Source organism: Sturnira hondurensis, unplaced genomic scaffold, assembly GCF_014824575.4.
Source record: "Sturnira hondurensis isolate 20B ecotype Veracruz unplaced genomic scaffold, ASM1482457v3 Scaffold0019006, whole genome shotgun sequence".
NCBI lineage: Eukaryota > Metazoa > Chordata > Mammalia > Chiroptera > Phyllostomidae > Sturnira > Sturnira hondurensis.
Genome location: NW_028091637.1, coordinates 9,931,415 through 9,953,825, shown reverse-complemented (window position 1 = coordinate 9,953,825; position 22,411 = coordinate 9,931,415). Strand labels below are relative to the sequence as shown.

The 22,411-nt window shown below is 42.4% G+C and overlaps 1 protein-coding gene across 1 annotated transcript; it reads left to right on the top strand.

Moving 5' to 3' along the window:
- The first annotated feature begins 1,333 nt into the window (after positions 1-1,333).
- CMTM6 (CKLF like MARVEL transmembrane domain containing 6) lies at positions 1,334-19,158 on the top strand. Its single transcript, XM_037070872.1, has 4 exons — positions 1,334-1,565; positions 11,078-11,254; positions 13,865-13,963; positions 16,428-19,158. Exons 1-4 carry the CDS (start codon positions 1,428-1,430, stop codon positions 16,563-16,565), a joined length of 552 nt encoding a protein of 183 aa, XP_036926767.1. The 5' UTR covers positions 1,334-1,427; the 3' UTR covers positions 16,566-19,158.
- The last annotated feature ends 3,253 nt before the right edge of the window (positions 19,159-22,411 follow it).

Sequence of the window (22,411 nt, the reverse complement as noted above, 5' to 3'; positions counted from 1 at the left end):
AATTTTGTTCATCTTCTCTCCTGTCTCAAAGTGTCCTTTTTCTTTATAACTTTACCTCAATGGTTTTTTTTTGAAAGTACTTGAACACACAGAAAAGTTGACATAATGGTACAGTGGACACTCAGATACATACCATTAACAGGTTAGTTGCTACAGTTGCTTTATCACAAGTCTATCCTTTTATCCACCTCTCTAATTATCAACTCATCTCATTTCTTTTGGATGAATTCCTAAGTAAATTTCAGATATTAATAATGTCTCATTTGGGATGGTGGTGACTTGAAGAACAACGCAGTGAATCCCTTGCAGCCCTGGTGAAAATACAAGTGGCCTCTTTATTGGACAGAGCTGGCGGCTGCTTGGCCTTGGCAGCACACTTAGGATGCATTTAATCAAAGACAGAAGGGTAGTTTGGGCTGGCTGTATACAACAGGCCGATGTCTCAGGGACCAGCAAAGTCCCGCAAAGTAGTATCTACTTGTCTCTATTCATTTGAATGAGAGCCTTTGTTTTGTTTCTGGAGGGAGAAAGGGAGGTTTGGGGAGGAGATAAATACGGAAGCAGTAACCCCTCCCGTCTTCCACAGATTTTGAGTCCCTAATGGAGAGATGGGTTAGAAGCTAAGGTTTTGCTGGCTTAGTGATTAGCAGCAAAAGATCTTAAGCCAGACTGCCTAGGCTAGCATTCCAGCTGCCTCTGGCTGTTTGACCTATGATATAACCTTCACCCTCATGGCCTGGTTTATTCATCTGTAAAATAAAAATAACGCTAGTACCTACCTACATTAAATTGTTGTGGAGAAAATATGTGTGCCTGACATGTAATGCAATCAACTCCAGTTGCTAAAATATAATTACATTCCTTGATGAGATTCCACAAGTTCACACAAAATTAACATATGCGACTGTAGCAGCTGAACAAGAAAGAGACGAGTAAACTAAATGAAGTTGATAAGTAAAACTGAGAGATGCAAAAGAAAGCAGGCCTCAAAGTCCTTCAAGACAATGCATTGCACTGAAAATGAGATTTAATTTCTTCCCTCGCCTTGTAAGGCCCCTACATTATATGGCCTCTGCCTGTGCCTCCAATCTCATCTCCTCTCCTCCCTTGCTTAGCCCTAGTTACACCAGTCTGGTTTCAGAATGAGCCAAGCTCATTTGATTCTCAGGACATGTGTACTTTCTGTTCCTTTACATGAACATCTCTCTCCAGATATTCACAAGGCGTGCAATGTGGTGGGTAAGGGCTACCAGGGACTGGCGCCGGGACAATGAGGGGGCGGGGCTAGGGCGGAGGCGGGGCAGGGCGGAGTCCGCCGGATGTCAAGGCGGAGGCCCAGGAAGTGACGGCCCAGCCCGTGGACTTCTGGAGTCGGCGAGGGCCGCGCTGCCACCGCTGTGGTCGCTGTGTTCCCGGGCCCTGGGGAGATGGAGAACGGAGCCGTGTACAGCCCCACCACGGAGGAGGATCCGGGCCCTGCCAGGGGGGCCCGGAGCCGCCTCGCCGCCTACTTCAACCTGGGCCGGCTCAAGTTGCCTCATCGCGTGCTGAAATTCTTGCAGCTGGTGAGCCCGTGGCCCTGGCGGGCGGGCCGGGCCGGGGAGGGGGGTCTGGTCCCTGGGACGTCGGCCTGTGGGCTTGGGAGGCTGCCGAGTCGCCTCTCTTCAACGTGGTTGTTCAGGAAGTGGTCGTTTCCACACCCCCCAGTTCCTTCCCTCTTCGGCTAAGAAGGGGGCGTTACCCTCCGGCCCCACCGCCTCCCTCCGGGCGGCCCCTCGTCCCTGGATCTCTTTCTGGCCGGGACCCAGATGGCGATTGAGGGCCACCGAGCCTGTTAGGTGGATTCCAGGAAATGTGTCGGAGCAGACCCAAGTGAGACACTTGGACTCATTCCATTTACTCCTCTGTAGCCACCTTCGTTTCTTCTCCCAGCTCTTGCTCTGCCTTGTCTCCAACAGTTCCTGTATTTAGACTACAAAGTACTCTTGTTTATCTTTCCCTGGTTCCTGCGGTTTTCCTGGGGCGAGTCCATGGGGGCAGTTTAATGTGGTGGACAGTCTCCCGATACCACGCTCTGGCATTGAGATATGTGCATTCAATAAATTGTCTCCCAAGAGTTTTATGTTGATTGGAAAAAGAACTAGTTCCGGATGGGCAACATGTGTGCGCGAAGTGCAAAATCAAAAGGATCTCTTTTTGTGTTTGAGTTCTCGTGGCAAAACTAGGGCATGGAATTTTCAATTTCATTGAATTTTAGTTTACTGTAGGCAGTGAAGGTACCTTTGCCCTATTGGTGAAAATATCAGAACATCTTTGAGACTGAAACTTTAATTCTCAGGTTGTTTACACACATCCTGAGCTCTTACATTCTGTTTTAACCAACGATGAGCAACGTTTTCTGCCAGACGAAAAATAAGACTGCTTAGAGTAGGTTTACGGATTGGTTTGTTTCTTTCAACCATGCCAAATGAAAATAACCAATTAGTTTCTTTGGGAGGAACTTAAATTAATAGAACTCAGATAACCAGAGCTTATGTTCTTAGAACTGAGATGACCTACTTTTATGGAATAAAAAAATAGCAGTCAGGAAACTGGCATTACTTTAAGTCACCAAAATCACATCTGGGAATAATTGGGAAATCACTTGGAGGCAAGTGACAATATGGCCTGTGGAGCTCAAGAGAGCCTGGCTCTGTCTGTCTGTCCAGCCTTTTTTCAGTTAGTTCCACATTTTCACTTCTTGAAGGCAGGAGGGGTTCCCGGTATCTTTCTTTGCCTCAGCTATTCCTTCAACAAAGAAGTGATTCCTTCTGTGCTTGCTCTTGTTAGCTCTCACATGACTCGTAGATTTCGGCTGTTTCTAGCAGGAGAGCTAAAATGTTTCTGCTTGAATTAAGAACTCTTTAGAACAGAAAGGATTATTAATCTAAAGTATTCTTACTGCTTAAAAAATCATCAATATTCATCTCTTGCCCATTAAATCTGTTTTCAGTTGCCTGTATTTTTCTTCCTAATTAGACATAGCAAAGCTAAAGTAAAATTTTTCATTTCCTTATTTGTAGGTCAATAAACTATAGTTGTGTATCTTCAGACTATAATACAACTAGAAATTTTGGAAGTAGACTTTACTTGGGCTTACGGAAGAAGGGAAGATGAATTTGCCTTGCGAAGATTGTTAGTCCTGCTTGTTCTCCATCAACCATAAGGAGAAAGAGGGAAAGGATAAAAACTGATGTCTCTTTTGAAATCTATTTATTTGTTCATGGAGAACTTGGAGTGTTATAAGAATGCTTTCTTTAGTATATATTTTAAATTTTTTTCATAGTTATTGCCTTTCATTTTGATGGTTGTCTTTTTGTTCCTGCCTTGCTTGTTTTAATAATGTCTTACCTCTTCCCAACTGTATATTATGGGGGGTTACCCAGAAAGTCCCAAGTAAATTAAAACTCATCCTGCCTGGGGCAACAGGCAATTTTCTTTGCTGTAACTCAGATTCTGCCTTTAGGTTGTTTTACTTTAGATGACTTGTTTTTTTAAAAATTTTATTTATTTATCTTTAGAAGGGAAGGGAAGGAGAGGGAGAGAAACACCAGTGTATGGTTGCCTCTCATGCGTCCCCCACTGGGAACTGGCCTGCAACTCAGGCATGTGCCCTGACTGGAAATCAAACTGTGGTCCCCTGGTTCACAGGCCCACGCTCAATCCACTGAGCTACACCAGCCAAGGCTAGATGACTTATTTTAAAAAATTAAGTAGAATTTCAGAGCTCCAATAAGGAAACCATAATCAGAAGAGGAGGTACTTTACCAAGGGACCTGCAAGCCCTATGATGTTTTACTCAAATGTAGTGTGTTTCTGCGTTCGGGTCTGTTATTCTGCACCCATACATCCTTACAGATTCTCAAAGACCCCAAAGGGGGAGGAACCCTTTTCTAAAACTTAAAAGCCAGAGACTGTATACTTAGGAAATCCTTAGATTAGAGTACTAGGAAGTTGAATTGGAGTTCCTCTGAGAGTCTTTCCAAGATTTTTATTAATCTCTGAGGCTCTGAGGGTGTGTTGGTACAGAACCGAACACGGAAAGGGCTAGAGAGTGGAGCCTGCAAACGTGGAAGGGCAGGCTAGAGCTAGGAGAGTGGAGCTGACTGTTTAGTTACACGCATGTAACTCTTGAGTTGGAGTTGTGTAGTTGTGTCTACCATTCAGGTGTGACCTTAATTTTGTCAAAGGTTTGTTCACAACCTTAGCGTTCTCTAACCACCTACCCTTCCAGAGCTGAAGAAGAGATTAAAGGTTCCGCTAGGAATTTAAGTTAAGGAGTTATTGCAGTCCTAAATGTATGCATTCAGTGTATTATCAGCTTATTCTATCCTAGATTGCTCTTTAGCCCGTGTATTTTACTTTGTGAGGTTTTTTTGTTTGTTTGTTATTATTTTTGAGGGAATTTGTTTTAAGGGGTGAACTGGCATTTGGCAACCTGATTCTTTGCTAGAAAGCTGGTGCAGTGATCTAAGTGCGAGCAATATTCTCTGCAACAAGCTGACATTGTGTTTATGGAGCGAGTTGAACATCCCAATGGCTGCGCAGTACTGTGGTTATGATAACTCTTCAAGCAAGCAGTTTGATTTGGAATTCACCAGTGATTTAAAATGATTAAATTATAAATAATGTTACTCTGTAAGTGCCAAGAAACAAATCACTTAGAAGCAATTTATCTTGTATTGGTGCTCCTTTCATTACTTAAATGTGAAAGTTGATATACACTAAATTAAAATGCTCTGTTTTTATGTTGAGGAAGATCCATAATGTCAGCAAGTCTTATCTTTGAACCTTTGTGAGAGTAGACGTTTGCTTACGTCAAGGAAAGCCTGGCCTAACTTCAGGCTGACAGATTTGTTTACTTGAACTACATTGGACTACAAGTTCCTTAATTCACAAATTCATATAATTTTGTAGATGGGGTTTTATAATTAATGGCAAACATTAAAAAGCTATTTTTATAAGAGAGGTTTTCCTAATAGACTATTAAAGACAAATGGTGGAGAATTAGTATTTAGTACAATGACTTAATTTTAAAGAAGACTTGAAGTTTCAGAAAAGGTAGTGAAATTGAAATAGAGAGAGAAAGACGCAGGGTAGTAATTATCTGAATGTTGAAATCATTAGAACTGTGAGTAAGACTGTCTTTTAGTCACTAAGACTTCCCAGACGTATTGACCCTAGCAAATTGCCTTTAATGTATGGTTTAACAGCAAAAGGGGAAATGTACAAGACTACAGTTGTAACCTCAAAAACCCAGTTTTACAGGGGAAACCTACGCAAGCGTATAAAGTCATAAAATGAACTTAACAAATAAGTGTTTTCTGGGGGGAACAAGTACAGAGAGGGTGTCAGGAGACCAGGGCTCTTGTCTGTGCCTGGCTAACTGGGGACTTGCCTGCCAGAGATTAAGTCCATCATTTGTAAACACGAAGGTGGGAGACTGTGCTCTCCAAAGGCCTCCCAACTCTGAAAGTTTGGTCGTTCCTTTAATTATGTTTGGATAAAGTTTTATGTCATTAGAAGGAGCCGCGCTAGTGTCCTGTCGTTAGGTAGTTAGCTTCATGTTTGGTAAGCAGTACTTCATATCATGTTTTCATGCATTGAGAATAAATCTGTTCACCAGGTAATAATAACCGAGTCTTAATTTACGGTTACCTTCACCATTATTTCCTTATTCGATTCAGTGGCCTTAGCTCTTTTTCCTGTCCTTAACCACTTTGGTGTTTAGTGCTGGTGACTACCATTTCTTGAAATTCTTCCTTCCCTTAACTTTCATTTTTTTTTCTTTTTTTTTTTGATTAAAAAATTGTTTGCTTACCAAAAAAAATCAGCTAAAAATATGATTAAAATGAAATAAGCCACACTACACCCTTTGCTCTCACATCCCCCAGCATCGCTGTTCAACAGTTTGGAGTATGTTTACTTGCTTTTCAAAAGACTTTTCCTAAGAAGTGTTAAACTTGTGACTTGCTCATCTGGTGTTCCTTATTCTTTCCCTTGTAATCTTGAGCTGTGATATTCCTTCAGGCCCCACCCAGTCCTTTGTTCCTTGTTTCTTCTGTCCAAGTAAACCGGCAGGCAGTCCCTCTTGTCTGCATCTAGAAGTCCAGACTCCCTGGCATGACCTTCACAGAACCACACCCAACACCTTAACCATTTTTCTCAGCACTCCCCCATCCAGTTCGGTCAGTTGCCTTGTTATCCCTGTGGGGCTTCCCATGCAAATGCTTGCCTTCACTGTCTGTCCTTGCTTGTCCCCCTCCTTGGCATGTCCTCTGCCTCCCCAGACCCTGTGTGTCTCTTGGCTCCGGTCTGAGTCTCACTTTTCCACCCACCCTTCTCCAGCTACTCTTAGTCCAGGTGGGTCCGAGCATTCTCCTGAGATTTCCTGAACTTAGATGAATGCTCGAATGAATGCTCGATTCATTAGGAGGTACAAGATCATTGTGTTCTTCCTGTGTTTGGTACCTTGGTCTTACTGCTCTGTCATTACATGTTCCTGTGCGTATTATAATGCTGCATACAACAATACCCAAATACACGTCATTATTTACTTTTTCATCGAGGTATAATTGAAATACAACATCAGTTTCCGGTGTCCAACTTAACAATTCATTATGTGAACATACTGTGAAATGGTCACTTCATTTTGTACTGCAGACTTTTTAGTGCCGTGGGGGATTCTAAGGGAAGATTAACAGTGTCAGAGATGGCGAGTCAGGAGAACATTCCATACTCCATATAGCTTCTTCTAGTGCTAATTTCTTGGTCTTTGACTGGGAACATGAACTAGTAAATGCCCAAATTTGATATGATACCCCTTCAGTCTTTTAGGATGCCCATGCAGAACCCACCTCTTAATACTGCGCTGAGGCTTAAAGTTAGTAAGAATGATTCCCATTACTAAGTTTGGAGCAGGACTTTGAATGACTTGACATTGATTGCTTCTGGCTAAGCTGGATCCTGCCCTCTTCTCACTGAGAATAGATAAACAGTCTGTATTTTTACTAGAGATAGGCTTTTTTTTTGTTATATAGCCTACACAGATGAGTGTTCCTGATAATCTAGTTAGTGTAATAAGAATGCTTCAACTATTCTCAAACCCCAATTAGAGTTTTAGGCTTATATCTTCTCATAGTTACTTGACTTTTATAGAACAGGTGCATTTTGCAAACTTCTCGTAGAAAAGCTCCTAAAACTCCTAAGATAGAGGCAACTAGAGGCAAGAATAAGGCAGATGGAATATTAGGCAGTACCTTACTATACTATATATAGTCTTGTAAAGACTCGCTCTGGAATAATTATAGTACACTAAGAAGGGACCTTAGTGCCTTTGGGAGTTTGTCTTGGTGTGTCATTTTGTATCCCATGGTTTATGACTGGGAATGCCTCAACGTCGTCTGAAGGCGGTTGTTCAGAACATACTGGGAAGTTTCATGCTTCACTAACAGGAAATCCTAGCAGTAGGGTCTATTTTCATTCTTACGTAGACTCTTTTCCGTTGTAGGGATATATGAATTTTGTATCGCTCAGTAGAAAGGGGCATAACCTTAGAGGCTTAGATGCCAATTTAGATTTGATCTTTTTTTTTTTTTCGAAAACCTTTTCTTTTGAAGTGATTGTAGATTCACAGGAGCTTGGGGAAAAATGTACAGGGAGATCCTGTACGCACTCACATGCATGCATGTGTGTGGGTGTGTGTTACTGCTCTGCAGTTGTATCACGTATGTAGCTTCCTGGAAGCACTGCCGCAATCAGGATTCAGAACTGCTCCATCACCACAGGCTTCCCTCATGCTTCTGCTGTGTAGCCACGCCGCTTCTCTCTCCCCCGGGGGCCACTAATTTGTTCTCCACCTCTATAATTTTTGTTTTTTGAAGAATGCTATATAAATAGAATTATTCAGTCTATAACCTTTTGTGATTGGATTTTTTTTCACTTTGTATAATTCTCTGGAGATTCATCCAGGTTGTTGCATATGTCAAGTTTGCTCCTTTTTATTGCTAAGTAGTATTCCATGGTATAGTGTACCTACCACAGTTTGCTTACCCATTGAAGGACATCTGGATTGTTTCCAGTTTGGGGCTATTATGAATGAAATTGTTATGAATATTCATGTACCGATTTTTGCATGAACTTAAGTTTTCATTTCTCTTGGTTGGATGCAGAATGCATAAATACAGTTGCTGGGTTTGTGGCAGTTGCATGCTTAGTTCTTAAGGAAACAGCTAAACTGGCCTTGGCTGCTGTGGCTGAGTGGGCTGGACATCGTCCTGCAAACCGAATGGTCGCTGGTTCCTTCCCTGTCAGGGCACATGCCTGGGATGTGGGTGTGTGAGAGGCAGCTGATCAATGTTTCTTTCACACATTGATGTTTCTTTCCCTCTCTTTCTCCCTCCCTCCCTTTTACTCTCTCTAAAAGTAAATAAGTAAAACCTTAGGAAGGAAGGGAGGCAGGGAGGGAGGGAAGGGGGTAGGGAGAGAGGGGGCAGGGAGGGAGAAACCACTAAACTATTTTCAGAGTGACTGTATCATTGGCCATTTTGTGTGAAAATGTTTTGTAGGATAAGAATTTTTATTGTATAGTGGAAAATGTATCTGTTGATTTTGGTAGCAGTTTTGTTGCCCTTAATATATCTGGTTGCTTCTACTGGCCTGACTTGGGTGAGATGGCATTTCCCAATGCAGGCATCTACTTGGTTCATCAGTTATTTTGATTGTTTTAACACTCAGAAGGAAACTCCCTCAGTTTCCACAAAACCCACACAAACTGCCCACGTGAAACTCTTCACTTTCTTCCCTCCTGTTTCTAGAGAAGAGTTAGCCCCAAACCTGAGCTCCGAGTCCCACCTTTGGAGAAGCTCTTTCCTTCCTGTCCTCGGACACACCCATCTTCCTGGTTTCTGCCTAAGCATTTAAACACATCCAGTTCTTTCCCATCTAGAAATTTCCTTCCCTTGGACCTCCTCCACTGCTACCCTAGCTGGCCACTCTCCTGAGACCACACTTCTTGCCTATGCCGTCTCCATTCTACTGCTTTGTCTTCCCCTTACTTCCCAACATGCAGTGCTGTCATCTAAGCTTCCCTCTCTGACTACCCTGAACTTGTCTTGCTGATGTCATCAGCAGCCTTCCTGCAGCCTAGGCTAATGTAAGCGGTTCAGTTTTGTTCTTACCTGACTACTAAGTAGCATTCAGGACTCTGGATTCCTTTCTCTTTGTAGAAATACTTTTTTCTTGGTCTACTGTTCCTTGAACTATTGCTCCTGATTGTCCCTTGCAGGTGTCTAACCCTCTGCATATCCCTTGAGTTCTTCAGAGTTCGGCACAAGGCCAACTTTGCTCATTCTGGGTGATCTCGCAGCTGGCTTCCACATCACTAGCTCCACCTCAGACTTCCCGCCTGAGCTCCAGGCCTGTATATCCTATCCATTCATCTCCCAGGCATCTTCACCCAACTCCCCCAGCCCCCTCATACACAGCATAGTTAAAGCTGAATTTATTCTCTTCCTAACAACCTTGCATCTTAAAAAGAACAAAACAAAACTCTTCTTTCTGCATTGAAGCATCGGTACGTTAGTGCCACATATGCAGCAGTGGGAGCACTGTGAAAACCCACTTCCATTTGAGTTGCTGGATCCGCCAGAGCTAACCATCCTGTGTTTGGTGCAAAAAATCATTCTGACCTACACCTGCCCGTCACAGACAGCCGTAGCCGGCCAGCCCCTCTGTGGCACTCTGCTCTCCCCCTGTCCATCAGTTGGCTTGTGTTAGTCCCGTACTGGTTTATATGAATGATGCTTTTTATGGCCAGGCATTTAATGAAATATTACGCAAACTAAAATTGAGTGTAAAGAGGAATTGCTTCGATGAAAACTAAATTGAACGCTTCGGAAAGATGGAAAAATAAGTTACTGAACTACTTGCTGTGGAATTAAAAGTAAGGCAACTGTGAAAGGTGGTAAAAGTAGCCCCGCTCTAGAAGGATTCTGTACTCTGAGAATCATCGCCCAAGATCTTGCCCCACTTCCGATAACATCAGTGTGGAAGTGGTAGTTATAAGTAAGGGAAGTGAGTAATGCAGAAAACCTGATGTGGAATTCCAACTTGGCAGGCTCATACTCAAAGACAAGGCCCACCTCAAACGATTAGTGAATAAATACGCCGTTTTGTATTAGGTTAAAATGTTTCAGCACATATGTATTATCTTGTTTCCTACTCTGTTGCTATTCATTCTCTCTAGGAAGGGCTTCTACTGCGTTTTTCAGGAATTAGCCACTCTCCCCGTTACTATGGCTAGCTACCCTGGGCACTCTCTTTTCCCTGATTTCATATATCGGCTTCCCAGCTAGGGGTCTGCTCCACTTTTTGCCCTTCCTCCAGTCTCATCTGCATACTGTAGCTAGTGAGAACTACTAACAGCATGAACTCAGTCATGCTACCCTTTACTTTAAAACCCTTAAAATCCAGAGTCCTTAAACTAGTTAAAGATGACATTTAGAGCTGACCTCAGCTTACCTCTCTAGTCCCGTCTCATCATTGTCGTGCTGCTGTCCCTGTTCTTCAAACTGGACACGTTGGCCATGGTGACTCCGCTCGCTATCACAACTCACTTGCTGGTGGTGGGATATGCGTGTGCACGCCGGGTAGGAGGCTGCCGTGCTCCCCTACCTCTGGGTCTTTGTGTGCGCCGCTTCTCTGCCTGGAACTTCGTTTGCTGACTTTAGACCCTCAAATTGACTCTACTGTTCTCTAGGAAGCCTTTTCTGACCCCCCAAGTTCAATGGCTCTTCAGTAAGCTTTTATAACAACACCCAGTATTTACCCTGTTCCATAGTACATGGTGGGTGACTGACTGTGTGCCTATCCTCCCCTCGAAGCAACCAGATTAAGTTCTTTGTAGGTCAGCCGTTCAGTGGGTGCGTTTGCCAGTCTCGTCTCCACTTTATGAATATTTGAGTGGACAAATGGCGTTTTCTGAAAACTGGGTTTCTCTGGAAAATCACTGAAGTGAAGTGTTTTGTTTCTTTGGTAGTTGCTGTCCCTGCTGGCCTTTATCTGTGAAGAGGTGGTCGCACAGTGCACTTTGTGTGGGGGCCTTTACTTCTTTGAGCTTGTGAGCAGCAGTGCCTTCCTTCTGAGCCTCATTATCCTGATCGTGTACTGCACTCCAGTCTATGACAAAGTAGATGCTGAGAAAGTCAAGTTGTCGGTGAGTGTGAAAAAATATTATCCTTACATTAAGAACACAGAGATTTTGGAATCTTGTATTGTTTTGTTATTCAAAGTCGTAATGCTTTTGGAAACTCAGTAACATGAGCAAAGTTGTTCCAGTTCTGCCTTCAGGCAACACAGTTTTCCCCGCCAAATGGCAGGATAGAAGGGGAAAGTGAAATTAGAATGAAAGTGACAACACTACCCATACTGCACAGCGGCTGGTAGTTTATTCTAATTCACATTAGGTATTTTTAAAAACTAAGATTTTGTCACTTTTGATTTCTCGCATTTGTGAGTGTCACTCACTGGTTCTACGGTTTTTCAGGGTGTACCTATATATATCAGGCATGACGCCAGACCTAGAGATGGAGTAATGAACTAATGTGCTGTATTTCTGGAGCTTATAAATAAAACGGCACATAATACCTACTCGTTTTGTTTTGATTTCATCATGAAAAAAAGTTGTCTGTAAGTGAATTAAGAAGGCATTTATTAAAAGACTTAGCATGCTAAACCTCTGTTTTTATTTTAGTATAAGGATTTGTTTAGTTATTTATTTTAGAGAGAGAGGGAGAGAGAAACATCAATTCAATAATTCATGTGTGGTTGCCTCTCGTGTGCCCCCTACTGGGGACCTGGTCCACAACCCAGGCATGTGCCCTGACTGGGAATCAAACCAGCTATCCTTTGGTTCACAGGCCAGCACTCAATCCACTGAGTCACACCAGCCAGGGCTTAATTTTTTTATCTTAAAACAGCTTTTGTAAATATTTTACTGTATTTCTTTTGGGCCTTTGTTTCTAGTAATAGGAAATTTTTTAATTTAAAATAGTTGTAATCATAGAGTATATATATTCTGCTTTGTACCTAACTACATAAGGATTTCATGTTTGTTTCAATAGTTTTAAAATCACTTTTACTATGTACATAATTACTTAAATTTTAAATATATTTTCATGTGAGGGAGGTTTTCTGATTTAGAAAAAAGGTTTTGAGTGTGTTGTGGTGGCGCCCAGGGTAGAAGGGTAATCTTTTATAAGAAAGCATCTTTTCTATTCTGTGCCACTGTGAGTCAGATCCTATCGAGAATAACAGTAGCCAACATTTAGCCATTTACTGTGTGCCTGGCACTGATCTAAGCACTTTCCATGGGTTAACACTAATCTTTGGAATCATTTTATAAAGAGGATACTGTTATTATCTCCATTTGCAGATGAAGAGACAAAGGCACACAGATATTAAGTAACTAATTCAAAACCATAAAGCTGGGAAGTAGTGTCACTGGGATTTGAACTCAGTCTGGCTCTAGAACCCATGCTTATTGAATAGTACATTCTTCTGTCTCAAAATCACTGCCTTCCTTGAAAGCAGTCCAAACATTAGTAGAGTCTTATATGTGTGTGTAGCAGATTTGAAATAATATTTAAGGGAATAGGAAAAACAAAGTATTGTAGAAAAATACATCTTTTAGAAACAAAATTCTTTAAATGTTTTTTTTTTAAGTTTTTATTTATTTATCTTTAGAGGGGAAGGGAAGAAGAGAGGGAGAAAAATATCAGTGTATGGTTGCCTCTTGTGCGTCCCCTGCTGGGAACTGGCCTGCGACCCAGGCATGTTCCCTGACTGGGAATCGAACTGGGAATCGAACCGCGATCGTGTGGTTTGCAGGCCCGTGCTCAATCCACTGAGCTACACCAGCCAGGGCTCTTTAAATGTTTTAATAAATGTTAAGTAAACAGTTGACAATAGTATAGGAATTTTATGTTGGGTTGTTTTATTTATATTAAGGTTAGTGGAGATTGCATTTCAGAAAACTCAAAGTATCAGACTTTGGAGTGGCTCTCATTTACCAGGTTCTCTTGTGAATCAAGTACATATGTCAAGCATTTTCAGTTTTAGTGTAAGAGAGCGCCTTATGAGATAGTGCCTGAGAGAGCCCTTGGGAACCCGTGAAGAACTGCATCGCTGTAAACTGTGTTATGATGGGGGATGGGGGCTTTTATGGTAGTAGGTAGCTTGTCATACAGGCCTGTTTGGGATTACCCACGTGGAACAGCTGAAAGCAATACGTTATTGCAGAAAGTTTAAGTGGCTAAAAAACATGCTACTGGCATACTGTGTTTAGTCAATGATGGATGGTTCTTTTCAGTCTCTTTTCCAAAGTGCTTTCAGAGCACCGACATACTCTCAGACAGGCCATCCTGGCACAGAATACATCGGAAGGAAAGAAACGTGCTTTTTTTTTTAACCAGAAGTAAGATAAGATTTAGTAAATCCTTCGGCTTTGATAATTTTAATATGTCCCGGAGAAATACACACACACACACACACACACACACACACGACCTTTTGGGGAACTGTTTTATGAAAAGATTATTTTGTAATGTATTCTCGGAATATGCCCTGTCCTAAGTACGCCTCGTGTTCCTTTACAGGCATCGACCTCGTGCTAGGCTTATTGAAAAGATGGAAGTCCCAGTGTGTACATTTGGGTTGTGTGAAGCAAAAGAAATGTCATTAAAGATTTTTAAAGTAAAAACTAAAATATTTGTTTCTATCAACCTAACCATACTGCGTTCCTTATGTGTTCTGTACATACATACAGGATTTGTACATTACTGGGGCGACGGGAGTTGTGTTTTTGTTGGCGTCCCTCATTTTTGCTTTCACACACGACCGGACTTCAGCTGAAATCGCTGCAATTGTAAGTGCCTCCTGTTTTTGTCTTTGCCTATTTTTCTGTCTCATTAGCAATCTGGAAAGTAGTTGACAAGTTATACAATACGGGAGAGTAGTTTGTCTTTTAACTCATTTTTTATTGTAATTTTAAATGGAAGACCTAAAAGCAAATAATGATAGCTTTAAATATGATAGCATGAAAAACCTAGAACCTGTCTTTAGAATTTGAGTTTTGTTAACAAAAACACGTTTACTCCAAATATGCACATGTTGTTGCTAATGGAAGTGGTAGAATTCACTTTATTAGCTTACATTTCTCTGCGTTTTAGTTCAACAGAACACATCTACGTGGCAGGTGCTGTTCTAGGATAGAGAGCACACAGGAAAAGTGGTGCCAACGTTGAGCCTAATAAAAGATCAGAAGAAAACATTTGTATCCGAAATCCTTTGGTGGGAGGGCAGGCTTGTTTGAGAATCGAGAATATTTTGGATTTTAGAAAAACGATGCTGTACATGGACTTTATCACACAAAACCTGCGGAGGGCCTGGGCAGCACCCTGTAAGCCAGCATGTGACTATTTCTGAAGCATATGAATATTTGCAGTAAAAGGGACAGGCAAAGGTTTTAAATGGTTCTATTTCATGGTGACTTTGAGCCACACAAATCATGAAAACTTTGAGCTTGTTTTGGATTTCAGAACCGCAAATCAAGGACCATAGACCCTAATTGGTACGATTGTTCTGAATGTGAACATCTCAGAACTGGATAACTAACCCTTTTACAAGTCAGCTGGTTTCCCATTAATACTTTGCTCATGACAAAATTGAGGTTGTGATTGAGATGTCAGCTAATAGATCATTAAAATGACTTTTTATGATAGAAACACTTAAAAGGAGTTCAATAGTTGCGTGGCTATAATGTATCTCCTTATTCATGGTTTCCTAGCACTTGCATGTATAAAAACAAAACAGGGAAGTGAAATTAGTGCTGAACTGTGACTCACTGTAGCAATAAGTAGTATCTATCCATGGGTATGTGAACCTCTTGAAGAGAAAACCAGAAGTTTTAATAAAACCTTTTCAGTTTATATGTGTATCAATACAAGTATAGAAATATATTACTATAAAGTCCTGTGGAAGAAGTGGAGGTTGAGGAAAAGTTGAGTTTAGGGGGAAAAAAGCATGGCATAAAATTCCCAGCTATTAAAAAGACCTTGTTTATGCATTTTAATTAGGTGATATAGTTAGATTGTTACAGTATTTAGATTTCACTGGACATATTTAAGACTGACTGGCAGTTTAAAAACTCTATAGTATGCTGGAAATTAGCTTTTGCAGCTATTTAAATTATGAAAACTTTTGTAGAATTAAATGAGTGAGGGAGTGTATTAAGAAAAATTCGTCAAGCATGTGAGCCAGTGAGCGGGAAGACTGTGTGCCCGGGAGCCCGGTGTGGGCTGGAGCTCTCCGAGGGGGTGGGGGTGGCTTCGCAGACTGGGGACGTCCAGTCTCCCTTCAGAGTGCGGAGTGAGCCCGTCCAGTAGGGGAGTAGTGCCATCAGAGGAGAAGGGGGTTGGGTTTCGGGTGGGGATTGATCATTAAATTCAGGTTGGATGTGTTGGGGATGCCGAGGTGAATTAATTAACTTGAGCTCAGCTGGCTTTACAGTGAAGTGAGGCAGAATGCATGTTCTTGAGATGGAAGGGTTGGTGTGGGGGGGGAGGAGACCGCAGCAAGTGACAACAAACAGTAGAAACCAGAGAGGGGACTTCCACCATTACCTGCTTCAGTTTTCTCTTTTTATGGAGCACTTTGGCCCCCACTTCCTTAAAGGTGTTGCAAGTGAAGAAGCTAAATTTGAACCCAGGTCGTCTGTCTCCGGACAGAATTCTCAGAATGTCGATCGTATCTTAGCAGAGCACATAATGAGGAAGTGGTTTAAGGAAGAGGAAGCAAATAGTGGCATCATGTCGCGTCATTAGAGTGTGACAATGAACTGGAGAGTGTTTTTTCGATAATTTAACCTAAGGGTATCTTCAAAATAGAGTTTTTTCATGTTAACAACTTCTCTTCTCACCCAGGCTCCGCCTGTTCCCAGGTGCCCCTACCTGATCCGAGGGGTGGTCTGACGCTGCAAACAGTCCTGTGTGGGTCGTTCTGCAGTGTCTTGTTTTTCATCCGCTGACCCTCACCTTGTAGAGTGGCGGTCCACGTGAACATGCACTGGACATGCGTTTATGATGAGACAGGGCATTTGTTACTTGTGAGACTGTGACTAAGCCATTATTCCGGAATTCCTTTTTTTTTTTTCTTTTTTGTAACTTCTTTCTTTTTTGGTGACTTTAAACATCTTTTTTTACCACTAAAGTTAAGATAAAACCATTGAATCATCTTGCTTATATGAAACACTCTCAAAGCCAGGCAGGAAATGTGAGATTGTATTATAAAATTCTTCGTATAACCTTTGCCCCCCTCCCTTTCCTCCTCAGGTGTTTGGATTTCTCGCATGTATTGCGTTCCTGGTTGATGGTGGCCTTATGTTCCATGAAAAGCGACAGGCGTCCCAGCTGAGAAAACCTGAGACGACCACCAGGGCAGAGGCCCTCACTGAACCACTTAATGCTTAAAGACTCTGGGGAGCAGGTGTTTTGTAAGGCGGCGACTGCGCGGCCCGGGGCCGGCAGAGGCACTTGTACAGTCTGTGTAATCGCTAAACCACTTCTCTTGGGGCGCCGCAGGGGGAAGGGCCCGAAGGCAGTCTTACCAACATTGGATAGGGTGCAAGTCAGCATGGATTAGGCCAGCAGGGTTTTTTTTTATATAACATTTGAAATTTGTATCAATGAGGTTTATTTTTTATTTTTTGGTTGTGAGGGCAGTTGTTTCATTAAGTTACAGTTCAATTATTGATAAATTATTCTGTCATTGTTACTAGGCTTAGCTTTCAAATTATGCCTTATAGCTATATAAACAGTGTGATTAAGTTCATCCATTTAGATTTTGTTTCACTGTTTAAGTTAATTTGCTTAACTATGAGTTTGTTTTTTGAGGATTACATAAAATTTAATGTGTATTTAAATGTTTAAATTCAATATTTAAAGTGTTGGTTTAGGTTTTTTCTTAAAATATAATCCCGAGGCCCTACTGCATCTCCCTCAGCCTTAAGATTACGTTGCAACAATTGAAGATAAGTGTTATTAACTCCTTTATAGCCTAATAGAAAATGCGTGGGAGATGCTAGTATTTTATATGTATAAAACCAACATGAGCAACCCAGCATTTGTACTGCACTTTGGTGGTTGTTGATATCAAGTAAAGAAAAATAATTTTTTGTGTGTAACACATAGAAAAATGGGAGAAACTGCTATCTTACCCAAGGACCAAAGATAACAAAGATTTAATTTTTGTGCAATACAATGAACTTATAAAAGCAGGCTTGGACCACTTACCAAATGTCCCGAGAGGCGAGTTCATGCTGTGAGTGAGGAAACGGTTCGTTCCCCTGTCGGCACGTGGTTACTTCTGCTGAAACCGATACAGCTCTGCGGGTCCCATTCAGCGTTTTCTTTGGAACCAGTCTTTCTAAAACCCCAGCCTTTGTATTTTTCATCTATTTGAGATGCTTGCTTTTCTGTCTCCTGCCCAGAGTGGTCTGGACACTGCTCCTTTGTCAGGCAGATGCGCACTCCCAGCCCTGGCTCGCTCTTGTTGGTGGTCGTTTTAGGTGGTCCCGGATCTCGGGCCCTTCTAATTGCCCACTAATATCTAATTGCCCACTCGGGCCCTTCTAATATCCTGCTAAGTGTTAGCAGGATCTTCGGGGCCTTTGTCCCCGCAGAGCAGTGGCTTTGGAGGAAACCACCTTAAGGGAGTGAGTATCTAGAGTCCGGCCCAGGTTAGTGCTGTTGACGGTATAAGGAGTGGTCAGACCATTCTCAAGAGACACTTCACAACCTGTTCTGATAAACCGGAAGAATCGTCTGTTGTTGGCAGGCTGTGGTTTACAGAATGCACCTTTCTTGCCCTCCTTCTAGATTTCTGACTCAAAACTTTGATGTCCAGGTGACGAGCCCACATGTCAGGTCCTTTAGGAGTTTGGGGGAGTGACCCAGGCTAGGCCTGCTAGGTCTGTGTGAAGAGGTGGAATCATGTTTCCAGCGAGGCAGTCTAGGGACCCTGTTGTTTTTTAACTTCTCATCTGCCTTTTGTGTCTGATGGGTCGGTTTCAGCTGCATCCAGGTAGCTAATGTGACTCTCAAAACTTGGTCATTATGGCCAGACACAGCTTCTGCTCTGCCTCCATGACTCAGGACCTTTCTATTTGTATCAGAGTCTGGCTGCTAGTGTTAGTGGCGATGTCATCATTACCGGCTCGGGAGATAATGAAACCAGTGGTGGATGCTGTTGTTACTGAGCGTGCCGTCCAAGAGAGGAGAACTAGCTTGGGTCTTGGGTTCAAAAGACTTGCCAGCTTACAGTAGGCAAGTTCTGGAACTTCACATTAAACTGCTGCACTGTTGCCATATTAAATATCATCTGGACCCAGCTGGGATTCACAGCAAACCATCTGGACTACCTCGGGGTCCCCACCCATGCGTTGGGTTCAGCCCAGTTTGCTGGCCGCGTCCTCAGTGGGCCTCACACGTTCAGCTGGCATTGAGCTCAGTTCTGGGTGTTTTGAGGTTTACTTCCATTTGTTCCTGTGGTGTAGGGCCACTAGTCTTTGCCTTTTCGGAAAGATCAGACATTCACTGTATCTTGGTCACTCTAGAACTTTCTTTCATGTTGCTTTTTTATGGGACCTGTGACCAGTTAGCCTCCCTCCCCCCTTGTAGAAGGGACTCTGAGTGAAGAGACCACTGCGGTGAATGAAACTTCCCAGGAGCACTGGGGCCAAAACCACTGTGACGTCAGGAAAGGGCAGACTCGGCAAACTTAAAATAGTTTTTATTGTCACATATTATAAATTTCATTTGTTATATTTTATACAAACGAACTGGAGTGGTTTTTAAAAAGTATAAGGGAAATGCACTTACAACATAAAAATTTTATAATTACTGTACTTAAATTATGTTCTGTTTGGGGACTGGGAAATGTATTTTTACATTGTTTATAGCCAATCATTTTTGTATTTATCAATTGAAATCCCATGGGTTTTTTTACCTTTCTCCATGTCAAATTTTGTAGTCTTCTTTTTAAATAAATCCATCCTATTGTCCAGACTTTTGTAGTTGTTTAATCATTAGGGAAGCACGGTATTTAGAAGAAAGCTTTCTCCAGGGTTGTAGGGGTCGGCTCTGTAACCGCGGTGAGTGCCTATGCAGAGCACCGGACTGCGGTGTGCCCAGGCGTGGGGCACAAGGAGAAGAGACACAGATCCAGTTCGGAGCCATGAGCTTTTCCTCTTGTTGAGAAGTTGGGATATGCATTCAAAGAAGAATTTGAAGGGAGCTATGGGTGAAGAGTTTGAAAGGAATGTTGTAGACTAAATGCCTTTAAATACCACCAAAGCAGCAAATTTGGACTCTTCATCACATTTCTCAACGTGGCTAACAATGCTAAAAACAAAACAGGCACATTCTCTCCCGTCTGTTCAATTGGGAAAGTGTGAAGCGAAACTGGGGTGGTTTTGGAAAGCTCCAGCTATTCGTGTGGTGTGCAGAATTCCTGCCTCCAGCCTGCCTGAGAATAACAAGGTCTTTATGGTCATCGCGAACGCACTGGAATTTGTGCATTCTTTGGAGTTTTGTGTTCCGTTTTGTTCAAGAGCACTGTCAACACGCAGTTAACAGCAAGGAGCAGAAAACCTACTTAGGCGGGTCTTGACCATTGAGGAACATTTATGTCACAAGAAGTCCAGACAGGACAGCTCTGAAGCTGGTAAATTCAGGGGCTTCAGTGGGGTCTTCAGGGACCCAGCTTCTTCCTTTCCATGTTTCCCTGCCCATCTGCTGCGAGCTTGGGTCCTCAGGGCGGACCCTCGCCCCTGTAGCAAGACTGCGGCAGCCTCTGCAGGCATCATCCGAGACTTGGCAATGCCTGAAGGCCAGAAGAGATCGTTTCTTATTCTGTCTCTAAGGTGTTTCTTTTCTTCCAGAAGTCCCTTGGTGGCCTTCATGGACTTACTTACTATAAGACATTAAATGCCCATTTCTAAGTCCTTGACACAGAGAATGGACTTACTGTAATTGGCTTAAAATAATCAAGATTTCCCCTTAGATTGTGAGTACCCTTTGAAAAATACTGCTTTCCGATGATACCCGAACAAAGCAAGAGAAAGGGCCATTGGGTTGGGGATTTATCCCCAATATCTGTTCTGCGTAGCAGGTTAAGGATTGTGCCCCAGCCAGGAGAAATACAAATTCTCAGCTGAAGACTTTATTGTGGGCCTGATTATTCCAAAACAATTTCATATAGAAAAACTAGCAGTTTCTTTTGTAGACCAATTATAACTCTACAAGTACTGTGTGCCATCGAAAATTGGTTCAGCGAGAGGTGGCAACTGTTGTTCTTCTCCTGCTATCTTTGCGTTTGGCTACTTTTATTTTTGATTTTTAAAATAGGCCAGACACTGGGAGTACAGAGGCTAACTCCTGTTGTGACACCACCCAGCTTCAGTGGATCCTAACGTTTTGCCATATTTGCTTTAAGGGTCCTTGGTTAACAAAGAAAATGACGTGCCTTGGCCACATGGCACTCAGCTAGAGCGTTGTTCCACGCACCGAGAGGTTGCGGGTTGATTCCCGGTCAGGGCCTGTGCCTAGGTCGTGGATTCGATCCCAGGTAGGTGCATATGAGAGACAACTGATTGATGTTTATCACATTGACGTTTCTCTCCCCCACTCATGTGTCCACTCTCTTTCCCTCCCTCCCTCCCTTCTCTCTAAAAATTAATGGAAACATGTCCTCAGGTGAGGATTAAAGAACAAAAAAAGTCTTTAAAAAAATATGAAATTATACCTTAAAGTACCACCACCTCTAATCTTATTCTATTTCCTTTGGAAAAGGAATAATAAACATAGTAAACACTGTCTTGAATTCAGTGGGCATCTTTCCTGTCTGTTTTTATTATCTGTATCATGTATATACAAGGGTGTCCATAAACAAATTACATGGTGCTTGTGCTATGTGTATCCTTTTATAGCTTGCTTTTTCAATTAGTAGTTTGCACTGTATCTGATACATGTAACTCTTACTTCATTCCTTTCAGGTGTTACTTGGTTTTCCATTGTGTGAATGTGCTACAATTTATTTCTCATCCCCCTGTTGATAGAAAAAATTTAATGTGGTTTTCTTTTTGACCATTTCCACCAACGTTACAGGGAACAAACACACTTACACATCTCGTGCACATGTGCAGGGTTTATGTGCTGGGTGTGTACTTAGAAATAAAATTATTGGGTCTGAGGGCATGTGAAATTATACTGCGGCTAGATATTTCCAGATGGGTCTCCAAAGTGGTAGAACCAGCCGGTGTTCTCATCATCTGTGTAGGGGTTGCTTGTTTCCCCACCCCTTCTCGTACTTAGTGTTAGTCCAACTTGCTGTTTCTGCCACCGTGGGACTGAATGTTTTATTCTACATTTTCCATGTAAGCGGTGAGGCCCCTCATCCTCTCGTGTGTGTGTTGACCTTTTAGGCTTCCACACATCTGTGAATTGCTGGTTTATATCCTTTGCCTCTTTTTTTTTCATGTTGAGGTTTTCTTTATTCGAGAGTTCGCGACATGTTGTGGATATGACCCTTTGTTAGTCACGTGCCTTGGAAGTAATCTCGCAGCCTGTGACTTGTATTTTCACTTTGCTTCACTGGTCCCCTCAAGGTCAGAGATGTTCTCCTGTACTTGCTAAAGTGTTTAAAAATTTGCATGTTGTGCCTGGCACTTGATCCTGCCTTCATTTTTGTGGGTAAGTACCTCATGCCACTGGATTGATTACTTCAGCAAGTGGCTTCTTGCTTCTCTGACAGACAGCGTTGCCTCCGTCATTTGCCAAGTGTGTGTGGATGCATGGGTGTGGCTTTCTTGGGTTCCTTTCCTATACTTTTGCTAATCCTGGAGTCTTTAGAAGATTATTTATTTATTTTTAGGGGGATAAAGAGAGGGAGAGAAACCTCAGTGTGTGGTTGCCTCTCACACACCCGCACCTGGGGAACTGGCCCGCCACCCAGGCATGTTCCCTGGCCGGGAATCAAACCGGCGACCTTCCAGGTTACAGGACAATGCTCAACGTACTGAGCTGACACCCATCAGGGCAATCCTACAGCCTTGCTAAAATCTTAATACCTGATAGGGCAAGTTCAAAGTATTCTGTTCTATTCCTGGTATTCAATTTTTTTTAAAGACCACATTTTAGAGCAGTTGTATGTTTACAATAAGATTGAGAGGAGGTGCCGAGGCACTATTACCATACAGTTTTAAGGTGGGGTTGGTAAGTTCCGTAAAACACCCTTATTGGTATTTTTTCCTTGGAGT

Excerpts from the sequence above, each read along its gene's own strand:
- CMTM6 (XM_037070872.1), top strand. The coding sequence starts at position 1,428 with ATGGAGAACGGAGCCGTGTACAGCCCCACCACGGAGGAGGATCCGGGC. Across the intron at positions 1,566-11,077 it reads TGCTGAAATTCTTGCAGCTG|TTGCTGTCCCTGCTGGCCTT; the intron begins GTGAGCCCGTGG and ends TTTCTTTGGTAG. Across the intron at positions 11,255-13,864 it reads CTGAGAAAGTCAAGTTGTCG|GATTTGTACATTACTGGGGC; the intron begins GTGAGTGTGAAA and ends ACATACATACAG.